This window comes from Salvelinus namaycush, chromosome 9 (genome assembly GCF_016432855.1).
Source record: "Salvelinus namaycush isolate Seneca chromosome 9, SaNama_1.0, whole genome shotgun sequence".
NCBI lineage: Eukaryota > Metazoa > Chordata > Actinopteri > Salmoniformes > Salmonidae > Salvelinus > Salvelinus namaycush.
In genome coordinates this window covers 50,964,986-50,985,570 of record NC_052315.1, presented here as the reverse complement: position 1 = coordinate 50,985,570, position 20,585 = coordinate 50,964,986, and the positions used below count along the sequence as shown (strand labels likewise).

At 44.0% G+C, this 20,585-nt stretch overlaps 1 protein-coding gene across 2 annotated transcripts in view; it reads right to left on the bottom strand.

Moving 5' to 3' along the window:
• Positions 1 to 16,728, bottom strand: part of LOC120054164 (anoctamin-1-like) — a 68,287-nt gene extending 51,559 nt beyond the window's left edge. The window contains exons 1-2 of one of the 2 annotated variants that reach the window (XM_039001601.1): positions 16,575 to 16,728; positions 2,331 to 2,512 (exon numbers count right to left, since the gene is read on the bottom strand). In XM_039001601.1, the coding sequence (XP_038857529.1) occupies positions 2,331 to 2,438 (108 nt within the window). In that variant the 5' untranslated portion in view covers positions 2,439 to 2,512; positions 16,575 to 16,728. Of the gene's footprint in view, positions 1 to 2,330; positions 2,513 to 16,574 lie in introns of those variants that run through there. The other variant, XM_039001603.1, reaches the window with a different exon arrangement.
• Positions 16,729 to 20,585: the final 3,857 nt, after the last annotated feature.

The following is a 20,585-nucleotide window of genomic DNA, read 5'->3' as shown; positions in this document are numbered from 1 at the left end:
TTGGATTGAAAAAGTCTAGGTAGCCCAAGTTTTAATATAAAACAAATTTGATCCCGCTCACATTTTCTCACAAATGGGCTATAAATACACAATGTTACTGCTTTGTTTACCCTGGCCAGAGGGACAGGACGCATAGAGCTGCTGTTAGCAGCCTACAGATCAGAAATGTTTTCTTTTGTCCATGCAATACAGCATGCAAGTTCGCTAATGTTTAGGTGTATAGGCTGCTACATTTATTGAAGAGTTTTTGCTTGTGTCTGTCGGAGTGATGTGTTATCATGGTTGCTAAATAAATACCGGAGGAAAGCGGAGAGTGCACATGACCGGCGATTTCCGTGAATCTGATTTGCCAAGACACGCAAACGGCCTGCAACAGCACTCTGATGTGAAGGACAAAGAAATTCTTCGCAAGTTGACAAATCATCGAAAAGTGCTGTGGCAAATGCCGCCTCACCACACGTTTTCCGGCGGCCTTTGCCCAACCAGTACAAACATTCCCCTGAGAGGGTCCTCGGTGACATCATTTCTCATCGCAACACAGAGATGGATCACCGCTTCAGATGTGGCAATGGATACGCAGTATTGAACAAGAGGTCATTAAACACATCAGAAAATGGTTTAAGCATCAGCCAAATAAAATCATCGACGTAGTGTCACGTGATAGAACGCTACATTGTAGCTGGTCCCATCAGATAACATGGCACATGTTAGCCCTATGCTAACCTCAACAGGTGGCAGTGAATATTTCCTGTAAGAAATTCCTCATCATCCTATTAAAGATATTACATTTTTTCTCCAGAAACCAATGGCATTTCTTAAAATGGGTCAACTCGGCCACCAGAGGGATACATGTAAATCTCCAAATGTAAATTCTACCTTCATTCAATTCTTCAGCCAGCATTTCCCAAACGGCTTGTTACGGAACTGTTCCTTGTCTACATAGACCCAAAATATCCAACACATAGCAGACATCGGTTTACATTATACAGTATCAGTCAGTCCAGTCCAAACTCTTGTCACAGTGTTGAGTAGGACATATGCAGATAGAGGAGAAAAATGTGTGACACTAAGATCTTTTATTTAGCTAAGACAAACATCTCGTGACTAGTCGTATGTACATCTGTGACATAGAACAGATGAAGTCGGTTAATGGAAAAGGCCATCAAGACAAAAGCAAACAACCATTTCTGTATGGACCTCACTTTGTGCACGGAGGCATTGTCATGCTGAAACAGGAAAGGGCCTTCCCCAAACTGTTGCCACGAATTTGGAAGCACAGAATCATCTAGAATTTCATTGAATGCTGTAGCGTTAATATTTCCCTTCGCTTTAACTAAGGAGCATAACCCGAACAATGAAAAACAGCCCCAGAACATTATTTCTCCTCCAGCACACTTTACAGTTGGCACTATGCTTCGGGGCAGGAAGCGTTCTCCTGGAATCCGCCAAACCCAGATTCGTCCGTCAGACTGCCAGATGATGAAGCGTGATTCATCACTCCAGAGAATGTTTCCACTGCTCCAGAGTCCAATGGCGGCGAGATTTACACCACTCCAGCCAACACTTGGCATTGCGCATGGTGATCTTAGGCTTGTGTGCGGCTGCTCGGCCATGCAAACCCATTTCATGAAGCTCCGAAAAGTTATTGTGCTGACGTTGCTTCCAGAGGCAGTTTGGAACTCGGTAGTGAGTGTTGCAACTGAGGACAGACGATTTTTACACACTCAGCGGTCCCATTCTGTGAGCTTATATGGCCTACCACTTCGTGGCTGAGCCATTGTTGCTCCTACACGTTTCCACTTCACAATAACAGCACTTACAGTTAACCAGGGCAGCTCTAGCAGAGCAGAAATTTGACGAACTGACTTGTTTGAAAGGTGGCATCCTATGACGGTGCCACGTTGAAAGTCACCGAGCTCTTGAGTAACGCCATTCTACCGCCAATGTTTGTCTATGGAGATTGCATGGTTGTGTGCTCGATTTTGTACACCTGTCAGCAAAGTGTGTGGCTGAAATAGCCGAATCCACTCATTTGAACGGGTGTCCCCATGGTTTTGTATATATAGTGTACAACAATTGACAAATAGTCAGTTAATAAAAAGGCCATCAATACAAAAGGAAACAAACAATGCAGGAATGAGGTATCCCCACTGTAATCTCAACTTTTCATCGGGCAAACCAACCAATTAGTCTTCCAAGGGTGTTCTACACTGTCAACACTAGTTTTACTGTGCTGGATGTTCTTTCCAGGAATCAGATGTTGCTATGTGCTAGCTACTATGTGCGGTGGACTGTGATTTGCCACTTGCTGAAAAGTAAAGGTGGCTTACTATGGAATCCGGCTGGACGTAGCCTATGTCCTCGATGCCCTTGATATTGATGATATCCACCTCTTTCTCTTTGCCAGGGATGGTGGTGGACCTCTCATTCTTCTCCATGGCTTCCCCAAACTGCTGGCCAGTCTCTTGGGGCTCTCCTGACGGGTCCGGGTCCTGGGTCAGGTGGGCTTTACCTGGGGAGACAAACAGCAAGGTGCACCTCTCAAGTCTCAACACATAAATTCTGGGTTGGTTGTAAAGTACCATAGATGATGAATAAGCTTTTCTGTAGGCTATAAAATAGGCCTACATGAGTTCAAGTGTATAGACGCATATAATGTAGAGTATGTGTCCATGATATGCTTCCGGTGCTAAAATTGTAGGAGCATACCTTCAGGCATTCTTTATGCATGTTCCCATCTAGTTCAGGCCATGTTTCAACGTTACAACTGTGAGTTATCACATGCAACACTGACAGCAAGCAGCAGATGTACTGTACATATAGTGGGCCATATCACAGAAATGATCTAGCTCATGGATGTTTGGCTATATGATTGTTTTTAGTGTTTAAACACCAATTTGAGTGGTCCACAATGTGGTTTTTAAAAATCTTTATTTTGTATTATTATATCATTGCGGAGTGACAATTAAATCAATTGTTCCAACTCTAACTGGATGTGCATTAATATCAAATAAGGATATACTGGCTAAATAATATAAAGTAAGGATATACTGGCTAAATAATATAAATTAAGGATATACTGGCTAAATAATATAAAATAAGGCTATACTGGCTAAATAATATAAAATAAGGATATACTGGCTAAATAATATGAAATATCAAAAGCTTTTTCATCCCCCTTGTGTAATTCATTTGCTTAATAATCTATGCAATAACAAAACGGTTATAAAAGTGTAAAGTGCTATTGTTTGTTTTTCATGTTCATCCATAACTAACGCATCCAAAAGCAACATTTATATCTGTGAAATCATCCCTCTCAATCTCCCGCTAGCTGCCCAGGCAGGCCAGGGTCCGACTCAGATGACATCTGAGAGTTTGCAGCTGAGCGGTGTTTATTTTTCAGACATACTGCACTATGTGAATGGCTCCTTGGACCTCTGTTGAACCTCACCCGGATGGTGCTTTTCCTCAACTCAAAGGGAAGATGTGCGTGCATCTTCGCTAACATAAGCTACTGTCCAGCTGGTCTCCATCAACTCCCTGACTATCTCTGACTCAGGGCTCACTTCTCTGCAACATGAATTATCTGTTAGCTTCAAAACATTGGGCTTCCACCCAGTTGTGTGTTTGGCCGTTTAAATAAGCAGACCCGAGGATTAGAAGGAGTCTCCGTGGGAATCGTTGTTTTGTTTTTTTAAAGAATGAAGAGGAAAAGAAAAAGGAAAAAAAATTACTTCCTCTCGTTCTAATATTAGAATGGTCTCTGTGGAATTTGGACAAGCTACACTTCAATTAATATAAATTTGACCATAGGTCAATCATTCTACACAGGATACTACAAAAATGTTGAATAAAAGAGAAACCAAAGTGCTGTGAATTCACAATTTGTGTTCAATAACCTAATGAAAATGAAATACATTTAATATTACATTTACAAATCAGAATAAAGGAGATATAATGATATCCATAATGGGTCCACAAACACACCCACACATCTAAAGTCCTATAGATTGTATCCAAGTGAACTTAATAAATGGTTAAATATTGCTGAAGGGTGGTTTTGTTATGATAATGTCATGATGTTATAGGTTATCTAAAACATATTAAACATGCCTTTAAATGAACAATGGACTACACTGACAAATATTCGTACTAATAAAATCTGTAAATTCATTGTCATCATTCATCCTTAACATTTCCTTTGTTTTGTGTCCAGTCCCATTCTCATCCATTCTGTTCTTCTTGAACTCTAAAACTCTAAGAACGACAGTATCTCTTCAACTCAAACTGAAACACTCAATTCGAAAGTAAAGATCTAAATCCCAGTCCTAAAAGAAAAGTCCTAAAACATTGCCAGATTTCTCTTTGACCTGCTTTGAAAAAGTTTGACACTAAGTTATTCATAGAGAGAGAAAAGGTTATACATTTTTTTTTTAAACAAAAAGCATGCTTATTCAGCAGAAATCAGTAGACTCTCAACAGAGGTGCACTCTTAGATCTCCCAGACCAGACCAGACCCGATGGTACTCCAATTAGAACAACCTTGCAAAGTCAATAACATTCTCACAACAATCTCTCTAGACACACACAGTACTAGACACAGAATCAGGTTATCCTTCCACCACAAACCAAATTGTAATCCAACACCAAACCCTACTCAAAGTGTGTGTCTAGCTACATCCCAGTCCCTATAAGACAATGGAAGGGGATGTATAGGATCCATATAGGACCAGAGATGATGACATCATGGGCTATTGGGGTAATCAAATATGTTTTATGCATATATTTTCGTTAGTAAAGCAGGTGTTGACTGAGAGCCAAATGCCTAATCAGTCCTGAGGTCAATGTTCGTGACTCTTCCAGTTTGACAAACATATGAAGAGTTTAGTTCCAAAACTATATCCACAAATTGTTCACATTTGTGTTTTTTTTATCAGAAATTATTGGTCATCGGTACCTTAATTTGTGTGTAAAATATTACTGTTCTCAGATGTTTAATTCATAGATTTTTACATGTGTATTAAAATGGGTTTTGTTGCAAAACACTATGTTGCACTCCTGCTATCATCATTACGCACACCTGCCATCATCATTACGCACACCTTATTTTTGTACTCCTTTTTCATGATATCCAATTGGTAGTTACAGTCTTGTCCCATTTCTGCAACTTTCGTACAGACTCGGGAGAGTTGAAGGTCGAGAGCCATGTGTCCTCCGAAACACGACCCTGACAAGCCGCACTGCTTCTTGATACATGCTCGCTTAACCCGGAAGCCAGCCGCACCAATGTGTCAGAGGAAACACCGTACAACTTGTGACCAAAGTCAGCGGGCATGCGCCCGGCCAGCCACAAGGAGTCGCTAGAGCGAGATGGGACAAGGAAATCCTAGCCAGACAAAACCTCCCGTAACCCGGACGACACTGGACCAATTGTGCGCCGCCTCGTGTCTCCCGATCGCGGCCGGCTGCAACACAGCCTTGGATCGAACCCAGGTCTGTAATGACGCCTTAAGCACTGCGATGCAGTTCCTTAGGCCGCTGCGCCACTCGGGAGGCACCCGACCATGTTATTTTTGGGAAGTATATTTGATTCTGAGTTCGGACATATAAAGTTTATACGTGAAAACTATTTCTAAGACGCATACATTCAGTTGTCCCGAACTCACTTCGCTAGCGCTAAAGACAGAGACTCACTCGGCTGGGGGGAGGACATGCGCAGATCAAATACAGAGCTGAAACGCCAATTAAGGTGTTTACACGGCCTAATAATTTGAATGATTGCTCAGAAAACAAGGTGTTTGGGGCCTCCCGGGTGGCGCAGTGGTCTAGGGCACTGCATCGCAGTGCTAACTGCGCCACCAGAGTCTCTGGGTTCGCGCCCAGGCTCTGTCGCAGCCGGCCGCGACCGGGAGGTCCGTGGGGCGACGCACAATTGGGCTAGCGTCGTCCGGGTTAGGGAGGGTTTGGCCGGTAGGGATATCCTTGTCTCATCGCGCTCCAGCGACTCCTGTGGCGGGCCGGGCGCAGTGCGCGCTAACCAAGGGGGCCAGGTGCACGGTGTTTCCTCCGACACATTGGTGCGGCTGGCTTCCGGGTTGGAGGCGCGCTGTGTTAAAGAAGCAGTGCGGCTTGGTTGGGTTGTGCTTCGGAGGACGCATGGCTTTCGACCTTCGTCTCTCCCGAGCCCGTACGGGAGTTGTAGCGATGAGACAAGATAGTAATTACTAGCGATTGGATACCACGAAAATTGGGGAGAAAAGGGGATAAAATTTATTTTAAAAAAAACACAAAAAAAACAAAAAAACAAGGTGTTTAAATCGGCTTCAATTAAGATAAGCACAGTAAGGTGTTTGCATAATGCCTACTGCCGTAATGGTGCAGCCAGAAGAGCCTGGTTCCTCTCCAGGACTTCCTTCTAGAAATATGTTGTGGTCTATGTTACTGTAAAAGCACTTTATGACAACTGCTGACGCAAAAAGGGTTTTATACATTTGATTGATTGATTGATTTATTTATTGATTGATTGAATGATTCGATGGGACACCATAGGTCATAAGACAACCTAGCAAGTGAAAGTGACCACGGTGTGTTGACAATACAAGGACACTGCATTTCATCCCACATCCCAAAAAGCATCTGCCACATGACGGTCCCCAAGGCAGGAAGTGGAAGGGTGGTGTTGCAGCGAATCTTTCTGGAGACCCTGAGCTAATGACATTGCAGGGTTTCAGGGGCCCTACAGTTAAACTAGCATGTGATGTGTGTAAACACATAGTAATTCCAAAGCAGATATTGAGTTAACGACGCAGTCTCTAACCTATGTATCATTTCAAACAGTTGTTTTGAAAGTGGTGCTCACGAGCCAAAACGGGTCCCTGTTTTTTGTTTACTGTGTCATCCAGTGGTACACTAGGTCATCCATTTCATGTGATATGTTACACATTTAGCAATTTATATGATATCACCCTAGATTCAGTACAATTTGCATGCCGCCCCAACAGATCCATGAATGATGCAATTGCCATCACACTGCACACTGCCCTATCCCATCTGGAAAAGAGGAATACCTATGTAAGAATGCTGTTTATTGACTACAGCTCAGCCTTCAACACCATAGTGCCCTCCAAGCTCATCACTAAGCTCGGTGCCCTGGGTCCTAACACCGCTAGGCTCGCTAAGTCCTGGATTTCCTGACAGGACCAAACCCAGGTGGTGAAGGTAGGCAACAACAACTCCGCTACGCCGATCATCAACACTGGGGCTCCACAAGGGTGCATGCTCAGCCCCCTCCTGTACTGCCTGTTGACCCAGGACTGCGTGGCCACGCATGTCTCCAACTCAATCATCAAGTTTGACACAACAGTGGTAGGTAGGCCTGATTACCAACAACAACGAGACAGCCTACAGGGAGGAGGTGAGGGACTTGAGGAGACAGCAGAAGGAGCACGCCCCCATCCACATCAACGGGGCCGCAATGGAGAGGATGAAAAACTTCACTAAGCAAGGGTGTGATGAAGAAGACCTCAGGAGGCTGAACAAATTCCATTTGGCCCTTAAGACCCTCACAAACTTCTACAGATGCACGATTGAGAGCACCTGGTACGACAACTGCACCATCCACAACCGCAGGGCTCTCAAGAGGGTGGTGCGGTCAGCCCAGCGCATCACCGGGGGCACACTGTCTGCCCTCCAGCACATCTACAGCACCCGGTGTCACAGAAAGGCCAAGAAGATCATCAAGGACCTCAGCCACATGAGCCATGGCCTGTTCACCCCGCTACCATCTTGTAGGTGGAGACAGTACAGATGCCACAAAGCTGGGACCGAGAGACTGAAAAACTAACTTTCTAGCTCCAGGCCATCAGACTGTTAAATAGTCACAACTAGCCGGCCTCCGCCCTGTACACTGCCCTGAACATTAGTCACTGTTACTAGCCAGCAACCACCCGGTACTCGACCCTGCACCTAAGAGATTGCTGCCCTATGTACATACTGTAGTCATTGACCACTGGTCAGTTTAATAATGTTTACATACTGTTTTACCTACTTAATATGTATATACTGTATTCTAGTCAAGGATCATCCTACATACAGTTGAAGTCGGAAGTTTACATACACCTTAGCAAAATACATTTAAACTCAGTTTTTCACAATTCCTGACATTTAATCCTATTAAAATTCCCTGTCTTATGTCAGTTAGGATCACCACTTTATTTTAAGAATGTGAAATGTCAGAATAATAGTAGAGAGAATGATTTATTTCAGCTTTTATTTCTTTCATCACATTCCCAGTGGGTCAGAAGTTTACATACAGTCAATTAGTATTTGGTAGCATTGCCTTTAAATTGTATAACTTGGGTCAAACATTTCGGGTAGCCTTCCACAAGCTTCCCACAATAAGTTGGGTGAATTTTGGCCCATTCCTCCTGACAGAGCTGGTGGAACTGAGTCAGGTTTGTAGGCCTCCTTGCTCGCACACGCTTTTTCAGTTCTGCCCACACATTTTCTATAGGATTGAGGTCAGGGCTTTGTGATGGCCATTCCAATACCTTGACTTTGTTGTCCTTAAACCATTTTGCCACAACTTTGGAAGTATCTTTTGGGTCATTGTTAATTTGGAAGATCCAAGCTTTAACTTCCTGACTGATGTCTTGAGATATTGCTTCAATATATCCACATAATTTCCCTTTCTCATGATGCCATCTATTTTGTGAAGTGCACCAGTCCCTCCTGCAGCAAAGCACCCCCACAACATGATGCTGCCACCCCCGTGCTTCAAGGTTGGGATGGTGTTCTTCGGCTTGCAAGCGTCCCCCTTTTCCTCCAAGCTTAACGATGGTCATTATGGCCAAATAGTTATATTTTTGTTTCATCAGGCCAGAGGACATTTCTCCAAAAAGTATGATCTTTGTCCCCATGTGCAGTTGCAAACCGTAGTCTGGCTTTTTTATGGCGGTTTTTGGAGCAGTGGCTTCTTCCTTGCTGAGCGGCCTTTCAGGTTATGTCGATATAAGACTCATTTTACTGTGGATATAGATACTTTTGTACCTGTGAAGATGCTGGCGGAAACAAGGTCCTTTGCTGTTGTTCTGAGATTGATTTGCACTTTTCACACCAAAGTACGTTCATCTCTAGGAGACATAACGCATCTCCTTCCTGAGCGGTATGACGGTTGCGTGGTCCCATGGTGTTTATACTTGCGCACTATTGTTTGTACAGATGAGCGTGGTACCTTCAGGCGTTTGGAAATTGCTCCCAAGGATGAACCAGACATGTGGAGGTCCACAATTTTTTTCTGAGGTCTTGGCTGATTTCTTTTGATTTTCCCATGATGTCAAGCAGAGGCACTGAGTTTTCAAGGTAGGCCTTGAAATACATCCACAGGTACACCTCCAATTGACTCAAATGATGTCAATAGGCCTATCAGAAGCTTTTAAAGCCATGACATTATTTTATGGAATTTCCCAAGCTGTTTAAAGGCACATTCAACTTACTGTATGTAAACTTCTGACCCACTGTAATTGTGAATTATAAGTGAATGTCCTAACCGACATGCCAAAACTATAGTTTGTTAACATGAAATTTGTGGAGTGGTCGAGTTTTAATGAATCCAACCTAAGTGTATGAAAACTTCCGACTTCAACTGTTACTACGGCTGTACACATATTTTCTATTCATAAACTGTCCATAATGTCTATACACACCATCAAATACTTGTACATTATATTTATATTCCGGACTCTGACATTGCTCGTTCAAAAAATGTATATATTTCTTAATTCCTTTCTTTTTGGGATTTCCGTGTATTGTTTTGTATTGTCAGGTATTGCTGCACTGTTGGAGCTAGGAACATAAGCATTTCACTACACCTGCGATAATATCTGCTAAACATGTGTACACGACCAATAAATCACATTTGATTTGATTTTGATCTGATGCGAATTTTCCAATTTGTGTGATATGGTATAAATTATGTTCCAATTCGTGCGATATCTTATAAATTTGTTGTAATTAAGACACAGGAGTGCATTTTTAAGTAATTGGACTGAACATATGTAACAATCCCAATGTAACCAAACCAAAATGTATCACATGCACATTGACAGCTCATAGGGCCCAGACCTTTTGACACTTCAGATTTGAGGGGGGCCCTTGAGTTTTAGAAAATGTGTAATGTGTGAGTACATATTAGTCAAATTGTACAGGAAATATTGAAAAGAAGAACAGTCTTGTTGTCTTACATGATAAACCAAGCACATTTATCAGTTACAAGTTACTCAAGTCTCTCACTTACAGTGTGGATAGCCTTAACCTACAATACGAACTTAGATAGGCTGCACTGTAAAACTTTTCTCTCATAATTTACAGCATTATACTGGCAGCAGAGTTGCCAGGTAAATACCGTAATTTGCTTCACAGCAGGGACGCTGTATAATGTTTTACAATAAAAAAAAATAGTGCCGTCTAATACAGTTATAGTAATATGATGGCAACTCTGATGCCAGGATAATGCTGTCAATTTACAGTACAGCATGTTACCGAAACCCGTTTTATGGTACTAATACTCTTATTGTAGTCTTTTTCGGTAATTGTATTGAATTAATTAATTAATTAATGGATGGATGAAATTCATTGAGGGGAGGCTGGGTTTGCAATTTACAGTTTTACTGTAATAGCATGGGATTGGTGCAAGCAGGTTGGCTGCCAGGTAATGTGTTTACATATTACAGCATATGAAATGTAAACATTAGGAACACCTGCTCTTTCCATGGCATAGACTGACCAGGTGAATCCAGGTGAAAGCTATGATCCCTTATTGATGTCACTTGTTAAATCCACTTCAATCAGTTTAGATGATCACTATAGATTAACGGGAGAAGACAGAGGGTGAATCGGCAAGACAAAATGTGTAAGTGTCATTGGATGGGGTATGATGGTAGATGCCAGGCGGCTTGTGTCAAGAACTGCAACGCAGGTCCTAATGTTTTGTACACTCAGTGTATATCAATATTTGGTTTTTAATATCACTTGCACTTCTAGAGGCCTTAACAAAGGCTTCCAAACCTGCAGTGACTACAGGACAAAACAGACCAAGGGCATGGCAAACATTCAACCATTAAAGGTTTAAGACTTGCTGCTCCTCTACTATGCCCCCTATACACATTTCATTGTTGGGACACTACTAGCACATATCAGTTAAATTGGTACAGCACTCTCACTCACGGGTACAACAGATGTAGCCTCTTGCAAGGCACACCTCAAAATATGTTAATGAGCCAGAAATAACAATACTATGCACCCACCAAAAATACGGTAGGGTACTGTTTTCTGTCGGTTGTAACTAGAGTACCATTTGAAATACAGTAGATCTTTACAGAAATATATACTGTTAAACCAATGTTTCATTGGAGGTATAATTGGAGGTATAATCAAGGTATAATTGACCAGTTCCACCTAAAATCACATGCTAGTTGTATTGTATAATACTGTAAAAACAACAAGATATTTTAACAGTGTACACAGAAGGTGCTGAAAATATTTGTCCACTTCACCGCCGCTTCAAGAAGATATTTACTAAAATGGTCTGAGCTTCATGCGTCTCACCTGACACCATGAGGTTGGCCCCTGAAACTGACATTTTTTGTCTACAGTATACATAAGCTATTACTGTAAAGCAATACAGAGATGGGAATCTTTGATGGGGTGGGGGCCACCAAAAACCTGAACTTATCATGAGGGACCGCAATTGCTAATATCCATATCCGCCCCTGTCCCCAATTGGAAGAAAAAAAATTGTGGCCCCCCTCTTGACAGTAGAGATTAGTTTTAGACAGTAAAACTTAGTTTTGGAGTCAATTTCCTGCAATTCTACACATTTTGGCATGGGGTGTAGAGAAAATGTTGCAGTTTTAAAGCAAGTTTTCTGCAATTCTACTGTCACGTTCCTGACCTGTTTTCTGTTGTTTTGTATGTGTTTAGTTGGTCAGGGCGTGAGTTGGGGTGGGTATTCTATGTTGTGTGTCTAGTTCGTCTGTTTCTATGTTCAGCCTGATATGGTTCTCAATCAGAGACAGCTGTCAATCGTTGTCCCTGATTGAGAATCATATATAGGTGGCTTGTTTTGTGTTGGGGATTGTGGGTGGTTGTTTCCTGTCTCTGTGTTTGTGTTCTGCACCAGATAGGACTGTCTCGGCTTTCACGTTTGTTATTTTGTTATTTGTTAATGTTCATCGTTTATTGTTTAATTAAACATGTTGAACACTAACTGCGCTGCATTTTGGTCCTCTCCTTCATCCCAGGAAGAAAGTCGTTACAGAACCACCCACCAAACAAGGATCAAGCAGCGTGGCAACGGGCAGCAGCGACAGCAGCAGCGGTACCAGGAGGAATGGTCATGGGAGCAAATATTTAACGGAGAAGGACCCTGGGCTAAGGTTGGAGAAGATCGCCGCTCTCGGGAAGAGATGGAGGCAGCTAAAGCCCAGGAGCGGTGGTCTGAGGAGGCAGCACGGAAGCGGGGCTGGAAGCCCGTGAAGAAACCCCAAACATTTCTTGGGGGGGGGGGGGATAAAGGGTAGTGTGGCGAGGGCAGGTAGGAAACCTGCGCTCACTTCCCATGCTTACCGTGGAGAGCAGGAGTAAGGGCAGACACCGTGTTATGCGGAAGAGCGCACGGTGTCTCCTGTACGGGTGCATAGCCCGGTGCGGGTTATTCCACCTCCCCGCACTGGGCGGGCTAGAGTGAGCATTGAGCCAAGTGTCATGAAGCCGGCTCTACATATCTGGCCTCCAGTACGTCTCCTCGGGCCGGTGTACATGGCACCAGCCTTACGCATGGTGTCCCCGGTTCGCCAACACAGCCCAGTGCGGGTTATTCCACCTCCCCGCACTGGACGGGCTACGGGGAGCATGCAACCAGGTAAGGTTGGGCAGGCTCAGTGCTCAAGGGAGCCAGTACGCCTGCACGGTCCGGTATATCCGGCGCCACCTTCCCGCCCCAGCCCAGTACCATCAGTGCCTACACCACGCACCAGGCTTCCTGTGCGTCTCCAGAGCCCTGTTCCTCCTCCACGCACTAGCCCTATGGTGCGTGTCTTCAGCCCGGTACCACCAGTTCCGGCACCACGCATCAAGCCTCCTGTGCGTCTCCAGAGCCCTGTACGCACTGTTCCTTCTCCCCGCACTCGCCCTGAGGTGCGTGCCCTCAGCCCGGTACCACCAGTGCCGGTACCACGCACCAGGCCTATAGTGCGCATCGAGAGTCCAGTGTGCCCTGTTCCTGCTCCCCGCACTAGCCTTGAGGTGCGTGTCTCCAGTCCGGTACCACCAGTTCCGGCACCACGCACCAGGCCTACTGTGCGCCTCAGCAGGTCAGAGTCGGCCGTCTGCCCAACGCCGCCTGCACTGCTCGTCTGTCCAGCGCCGTCTGAGCTGCCTGCCTGCCCAGCGCCGTCTGAACTGCCTGCACTGCTCGTCTGCTCAGAGCTGCCTGCACTGCCTGCCTGCCCAGCGCCGTCTGAGCTGCCTGCACTGCTCGTCTGCTCAACGCCGCCGGCACTGCTCGTCTGCCCAGCGCCGTCTGAGCCATCCGTCTGCCCAGCGCCGTCTGAGCCATCCGTCTGCCCAGCGCCGTCTGAGCCATCCGTCTGCCCAGCGCCGTCTGAGCCATCCGTCTGCCCAGCGCCGTCTGAGCCATCCGTCTGCCACGAGCCTTCAGAGCCGCCCGTCTGTCCCGAGCCATTAGAGCCGTCCGTCAGTCAGGAGCCGCTAGAGCCGTCCGTCAGTCAGGAGCCGCCAGAGCCGCCAGCCAGTCAGGAGCCGCCAGAGCCGCCAGCCAGTCAGGAGCCGCCAGAGCCGCCAGCCAGTCAGGAGCTGCCAGAGCCGCCAGCCAGTCAGGAGCTGCCAGAGCCGCCAGCCAGTCAGGAGCTGCCAGAGCCGCCAGCCAGTCAGGAGCTGCCAGAGCCGCCAGCCAGTCAGGAGCTGCCAGAGCCGCCAGCCAGTCAGGAGCCGCCAGCCAGTCATGAGCTGCCCTCCAGTCATGAGCTGCCCTACAGTCATGAGCTGCCCTACAGTCATGAGCTGCCCTCCAGTCATGAGCTGCCCTCCAGTCATGAGCTGCCCTTCAGTCATGAGCTGCCCTTCAGTCATGAGCTGCCCTTCAGTCATGAGCTGCCCTCCAGTCATGAGCTGCCCTCCAGTCATGAGCTGCCCTCCAGTCATGAGCTGCCCTCCAGTCATGAGCTGCCCTCCAGTCATGAGCTGCCCTCCAGTCATGAGCTGCCACCCAGTCCGGAGCTGCCACCCAGTCCGGAGCTGCCACTCAGTCCGGAGCTGCCACTCAGTCCGGAGCTGCCATTAGTCCAGAGTTGTCCCTCTGTCCTAAGCTACCTCTCTGTCCGAAGCGATTTCTCTGTCCTGAGCTACCTCTCTGTCCTGAGCTACCTCTCGGTCCTGAGTTGTCTCCTCTATTTAGGAGGGGCCTTGGTGACGAGGGTCGGGGGCGAGGGTCGCCACTCAAAGGACGCTAAGGAGGGGGACAAAGACAGTGGTGGAGTGGTGTCCTCGTCCACCGCCGGAGCCGCCACCGCGGACAGATGCCCACCCAGACCCTCCCCTTGAGTTTTAGGGGTGCGCCCGGAGTTCGCACCTTGAGGGGGGGGGGGGTTCTGTCACGTTCCTGACCTGTTTTCTGTTGTTTTGTATGTGTTTAGTTGGTCAGGGCGTGAGTTGGGGTGGGTATTCTATGTTGTGTGTCTAGTTCGTCTGTTTCTATGTTCAGCCTGATATGGTTCTCAATCAGAGACAGCTGCCAATCGTTGTCCCTGATTGAGAATCATATATAGGTGGCTTGTTTTGTGTTGGGGATTGTGGGTGGTTGTTTCCTGTCTCTGTGTTTGTGTTCTGCACCAGATAGGACTGTCTCGGCTTTCACGTTTGTTATTTTGTTATTTGTTAATGTTCATCGTTTATTGTTTAATTAAACATGTTGAACACTAACTGCGCTGCATTTTGGTCCTCTCCTTCATCCCAGGAAGAAAGTCGTTACATCTACAGAAAGATTGTACAACACATTTCAGCTCATTTCCTCCAATTATACACATTTTGCAATAGGTTGGAGATCAAAATCCTATCTAAAAAATGTTAGCTGACAGGCTAATTGACTGACTATCAGCGACTGACAAAACAAGAGAACTGCTGATCCACAACCAAGTTTACATATTGCACCTTGTGTATTCTACTATTCTAACTTGTAACAGTAGTTGAGACCCCTGGTGGAAATTGATCAGAGGGCCCATCCCTGAAATGCAGTATGTTAATAAAGTAATTTTCACAAGAGGCTACCAATAATAGGCTACCAATAATAGTATTTTTCTGCATTTTACCCATAATGCAATGCAATTTAATTCTGTAAAACCTATAAAGTATTTTACTGTATGTTCTACAGTGTTTTACTGTTGAAATTACAGAAAAGTCTTACAGTGTGTAATGACTGAACACGCAATGCATGCAGCATCGACAATATGCCCTTCTGACAGCCTTGCACAGTGCACACCGACCTGACTGACAAAGACAGGTGAGGGTTTTGCGACAGGAAAAACCCCTCTCTCACAACATGATCGTCATACTCCTGGATTAGTTTGTACACCTGACACCATAGAATAGGAATTGGCTTCCCCTCCTCGAGCTCGACTGTCACTAAATCACATCCAAACAATAGGAAAGGTACAAGTGGATGTTTCTGCTTCTGAGTGCATTTCAGTGCTAGAAGCGTCACTACAGCCCCTGGTTCAATTCCAAGCTGTATCACAACTGGCCGTGATTGGAAGTCCAATAGGGCGGCGCACAATTGGCCCAGCGTCGTTAGGGTTTGGCCGGGGGTAGGCCGTCATTGTAAAGAAGAATATATTCTTAACTGACTTCACTAGTTAAATAAAGATTTTTTTTTAAACGCTTTGGCCGAAACAATGCGCTCCAAATCAGACCTTTGTAGCTCCTTATTTTAAACTGTCAATGGGATTGCCGAATGTTTGTATACCAAATCATATACTCACATTTTGTACAGATACATACTGAAGCCTAGTTTCATGTCTGTGTCTGTATAACAAAACTTTTTTAACGCTTGCTCAGACTCAGAAATATAACGATTATCTCCTGCTCTCGCTGCTTGAATTCCCTTTCATCTAGCGGAGTCCGACCTATGCAAAGCGCTGCAGGTTAACCAGCTCTCTTTACAGTTCAAGTTAAAGATGCAAAAGACCAAAGTAAATAATTAAATCACTGCATTTTCTATCACACTCATAATTACACCATTGTATCAATTCACAAAACAATCGAAAAATAGATACACGTCTCTTTGTATGTTTATTACATCGTTATTACGCATGCAGATTAAAGGGTGTTATTGTCCTGCGTGAGAAATTGAGTTGACATGTATAATTTTGAAAAATGCATTTAAACACAAAATATAATAGTTTGCTGTGACAATGTGACAATGTCTTGTCATTGTTTCACCATCCCCACATTGCCATACCAACTGAAAAACATTGTACAGAGATGTATCAGCAACTTTATACCTGCAGTGGATGAAATAAAAAGCCTCCGGTCCAACCTGCTGAGAAGGTTTACAGAGAATTTAAATCCATAGTGACCATCAAGCAGTCAGCCTCTCCTCGTTGTTCCCGAGGACAGTCAGTGCGCGCTGTGCTCTTGTCAGTCCTCCTTCGTCGAGTCGCGCGAAAAGTGTGAGGCAGAGGAACATGCATGAAGATCTATATCTGAGGCAGTCCCTCTTTTCCTCTTTGCCATTGAAGTATCAGCCCATTTTTTATGGCGTAGAGTAAACCAAATTTAATTTAGGAGCCAAACATGCCCAACTCAATAATCTAATTCGCCAATACATTTAGGCAGGCCATACATTTAGGCTGTATTGGATTATCCTTCGGGGTTTGTTCCATATGCATGAGAATACTTCACTTGATTGGGCATTATTCTGTCCCACAAATACCATAACTTACCACAATGTAATAATGAGGTGCTTTGAAACACTAAAACTAGTGGCAACTGAGCTGCCACCACCTTAATTAAGGGAGACAAAACCTTAATTTTGCTGGAGTATTGAAACATATGGGTGTGAGGGTAGTGGGACAGATTTAAGGTGTACTGAAACATTCATCCAGAGGTGTTCTGAAACATGACAAGGTGTGTTTTAAACAATGGTGGTCGGTGCCGTTTAAGATGATGGAGGACAAAACATTTTTTCATGACCTTATTTCTATTACAGCATATTGGATGACTGTCATTCATATTACATTCGCCCATTTCAATGTAACAGGGATAGGTTTAGGCTACTACATGAAACTCACATTTTCCCTATACCCATCATGAGGTTGCTACAACCTAGCCTACGAATTAAAGTTTACAAAGTAGGTGCACACAGGTCGAGAGAAAGATTTGAAGTGACAGACAGTCACACATTCAATACAGTGACACACTCTCCTACATCTAGCTGATCTAGGGTGTAATCATTAGTCCAACAGTTGCAAATGAGAGTTTCTATTGGAAAAATTCAGGTATGTTTGTCCCTGTTACGTTTGCTTCCGTTTAAGAAAAGTTGTTCAACAGATTCGACGGAATGAATACACCCCTGATCAAGCGTAAACACAGTTCACTTTCATAGCAGCCGCATGTTATTCCTTCTCGCATCAATGCACTCTCCTCCTCACCTTTTCCCTTCGATTGTGGACTTCAATGCACAACACATCAGCTGTATGAGACCAGGCGAAAAAACCTTTCCAAGCCAAATCATATCATAACCGCTACACACAGCCTACATTGTTGTCCCCATATTAGCTAAAGTAATGCCATGGTCAACATAGCTAATATAACTACTGTGTTAGTTAACCAGCTACAATCATGCAGTAACGTTAGTGTTCAGCCAGTAAGCAGTTTAGCACTTACACCGGCGGGCCCTGGTGGCAATAAATTAGTAAAACCAAAAGCTTACCTTGACTTGGAAGAGTTCCAGTGTTGTGTTGGATAGTCATAGCCAGCTAGCTGACATATCATCCCTCTGTTTGAGCAGGCTAAACTAGCTAGCTGCATTTGCTAGCTAAGTAAGTTAAACTAAAAGTGAAAAAATGTATGAAATCTCTCTATCTTGCTTCTCCTTCATTTTGGAAGAAATTAATTTTTTCAACTATTGTCTCGCTCTTTCTTTGAGTCAGCTACTCACAATATTGTATGCACTGCAGTGCTAGCTAACTGTAGTTTACACTTTCAGTACTAGATTAATTCTCTGATCCTTTGATTGGGTGGACAACATGTCAGTTCATGCTGCAAGAGCTCTAATAGGTTGGAGGACGTCCTCCGGAAGTTGTCATAATTACTGTGCAAGTCTATGGAAGGGAGAACCATGTATTGAAGTCAATGTACCCAGAGGAGGACGGAAGCTTGCTGTCCTCCGTCTACACCATGTTGCTACCCTACAGAGTGCTGTTGAGGCTACTCTAGACCTTCAATGCAAAACAGTGTGTTTTAATCAATTATTTGGTGACATGAGATTATATTTAGCATAGTTTTATCTAAAAAGGATAACTTTTAAAATGTTTAGCAATTTTAATTTTTATGAAATTCACTGAGGAGGATGGTCCTCCCCTTCCTCCTCTGACAAGCCTCCACTGGTTGTAACAGCACTTAATAAAGAGTTGTGCAACACCTTGCCAGAGACTGGGAGCACTAACCCGGAAAAGAGTATTTATATTCAGAAGAGGGTACATGGCATGGAAGGTTGTTCTGATGGATTGAATCCCAGTACAGTTGAGTTAGATTATATGATTGACAGTTGACAGTTCAGTTGACAGTCTGATTATTGTCTTTGGTTAGAATTGGCCAGCCCGTGTGTAACGTAGTTTGTATGTATGTTTTTCTACAGGGAGACAGAGAAATAGCAAACAATAACAAGCAATAATTATAGTATATCAATGCATAATTAGGTTATTAACTTCTATAATATTAATACATTGCAAGACCAAAGCTAGAGCAGGCTAAGTTGGTAGTGGCTGTTTAGTGTACCATACAGCATGTGTGGCATACATCATCAAGCACTAGGTGAAGCTTATACAGTTAGTAGGTGAACAAACCAGCACTTTTAACTAAATAGCTACATTTGCATAAAAAACAAGTGCACGAAAGGCGCAAACAATGACATGTGTCAATTAACAACTACACGTAGCATCAAGAAAACTGATCAATGAATGAAAGTGTTCGTTTGACTTCGACTATTAGCACACGTTTTATTTTACGCATCATTTCTTGGATTGCTTTGGAGAGTTTCGTCTGAGCGTTTGGGGCTCTCACCTGTATGAGTTCTGGAAGATCCCAAGCACAGGGGAGGTGCCTGCAAACTTGTTCTATACGTTACCACCTCCGTGCCTCAGACTGGGGTAATTCTGAACAGTACCGCAGCACAATGTTTGAAGTTCACATTTTTCCTATAATCTAAACATTTGTCTTCTGATACGGGGGCCCACATTCTTCATACGGCATATGGCTGTGGTTGAAGGGCTTACAATTCTGAAGAAATGTGCCATCTTACTTCCTGCTCCAGCAGTCTGGGTTTCAATTCCCACATCCAACTTTCATTCCTTCTCTGTTTCTTATCTGTCTAAACAAAGCACTGAAAAAATAAAGGTGGAATTTTACAGAAAAATATTCTCCTTAGCCCTATTCAGACTTGCGATAAGTTAATTTAATATAGACTTTACAAATGCTTTTACTTAAGTCTATGCTTCATTGAGTCCCTGTTTAAGTCTACATATCTCAAGTCTGAATCGGGCTCCATTTGCTCAGTTTTACAAGGGTGGTTGAGCACAACAGTTCAGTCTTGAACACTGGCCGAGTAGACTAAGGCATATTTTTCACAAGTGGGAGACCAGGGTTCACATCCACCTCTCACATGAAAGCCCACTTTATACGTTACCTCCGCTATAACTTACATAGCCCTAAACATTTCTACTGTAACATTATGTATGATCTCACAATGGGCCTGCAACTCTAGCCTATAATTAGTGGCATCTTCTACCCTACCCTCTTTAAAATGTTAATCACAATATTGACTGAAAATCATCATCAATCAATATTTACATCTTAAACCATTGGCAATTTAAAACCATTTCATTGTAAGAGACCTAGTCTGCCAAACCAGTATTTTACATGCACTAAAAAAGAGAAATCTTCAAAACACAACTTATCAGATTGAAGAACGAAGTTGGGTTTCTTTTTTAAACACTTTCTGCGTATCATAACACTTACATTCAAACACCTTCCAAACACCAGCTCTCATTTTACATTAAAACACCCTTATATTCAAACACCAGATCTCAGCTTAGGTGCACTACTTTTCATGGTTTGTCTACACAATGATGGTGTTTTGAGTCTTTCTATTTTAACAGTGAACAATAGCCTAACCGATCCACTGATAGCTAGGTACTCCTCTTTGTAAAATGTAATAAGCAAATATTAGCTGTGACTGTTGTATTTAGATCTCTCTTAATCTCTATCAAACAGGTGCATCCTACAAGAGAACC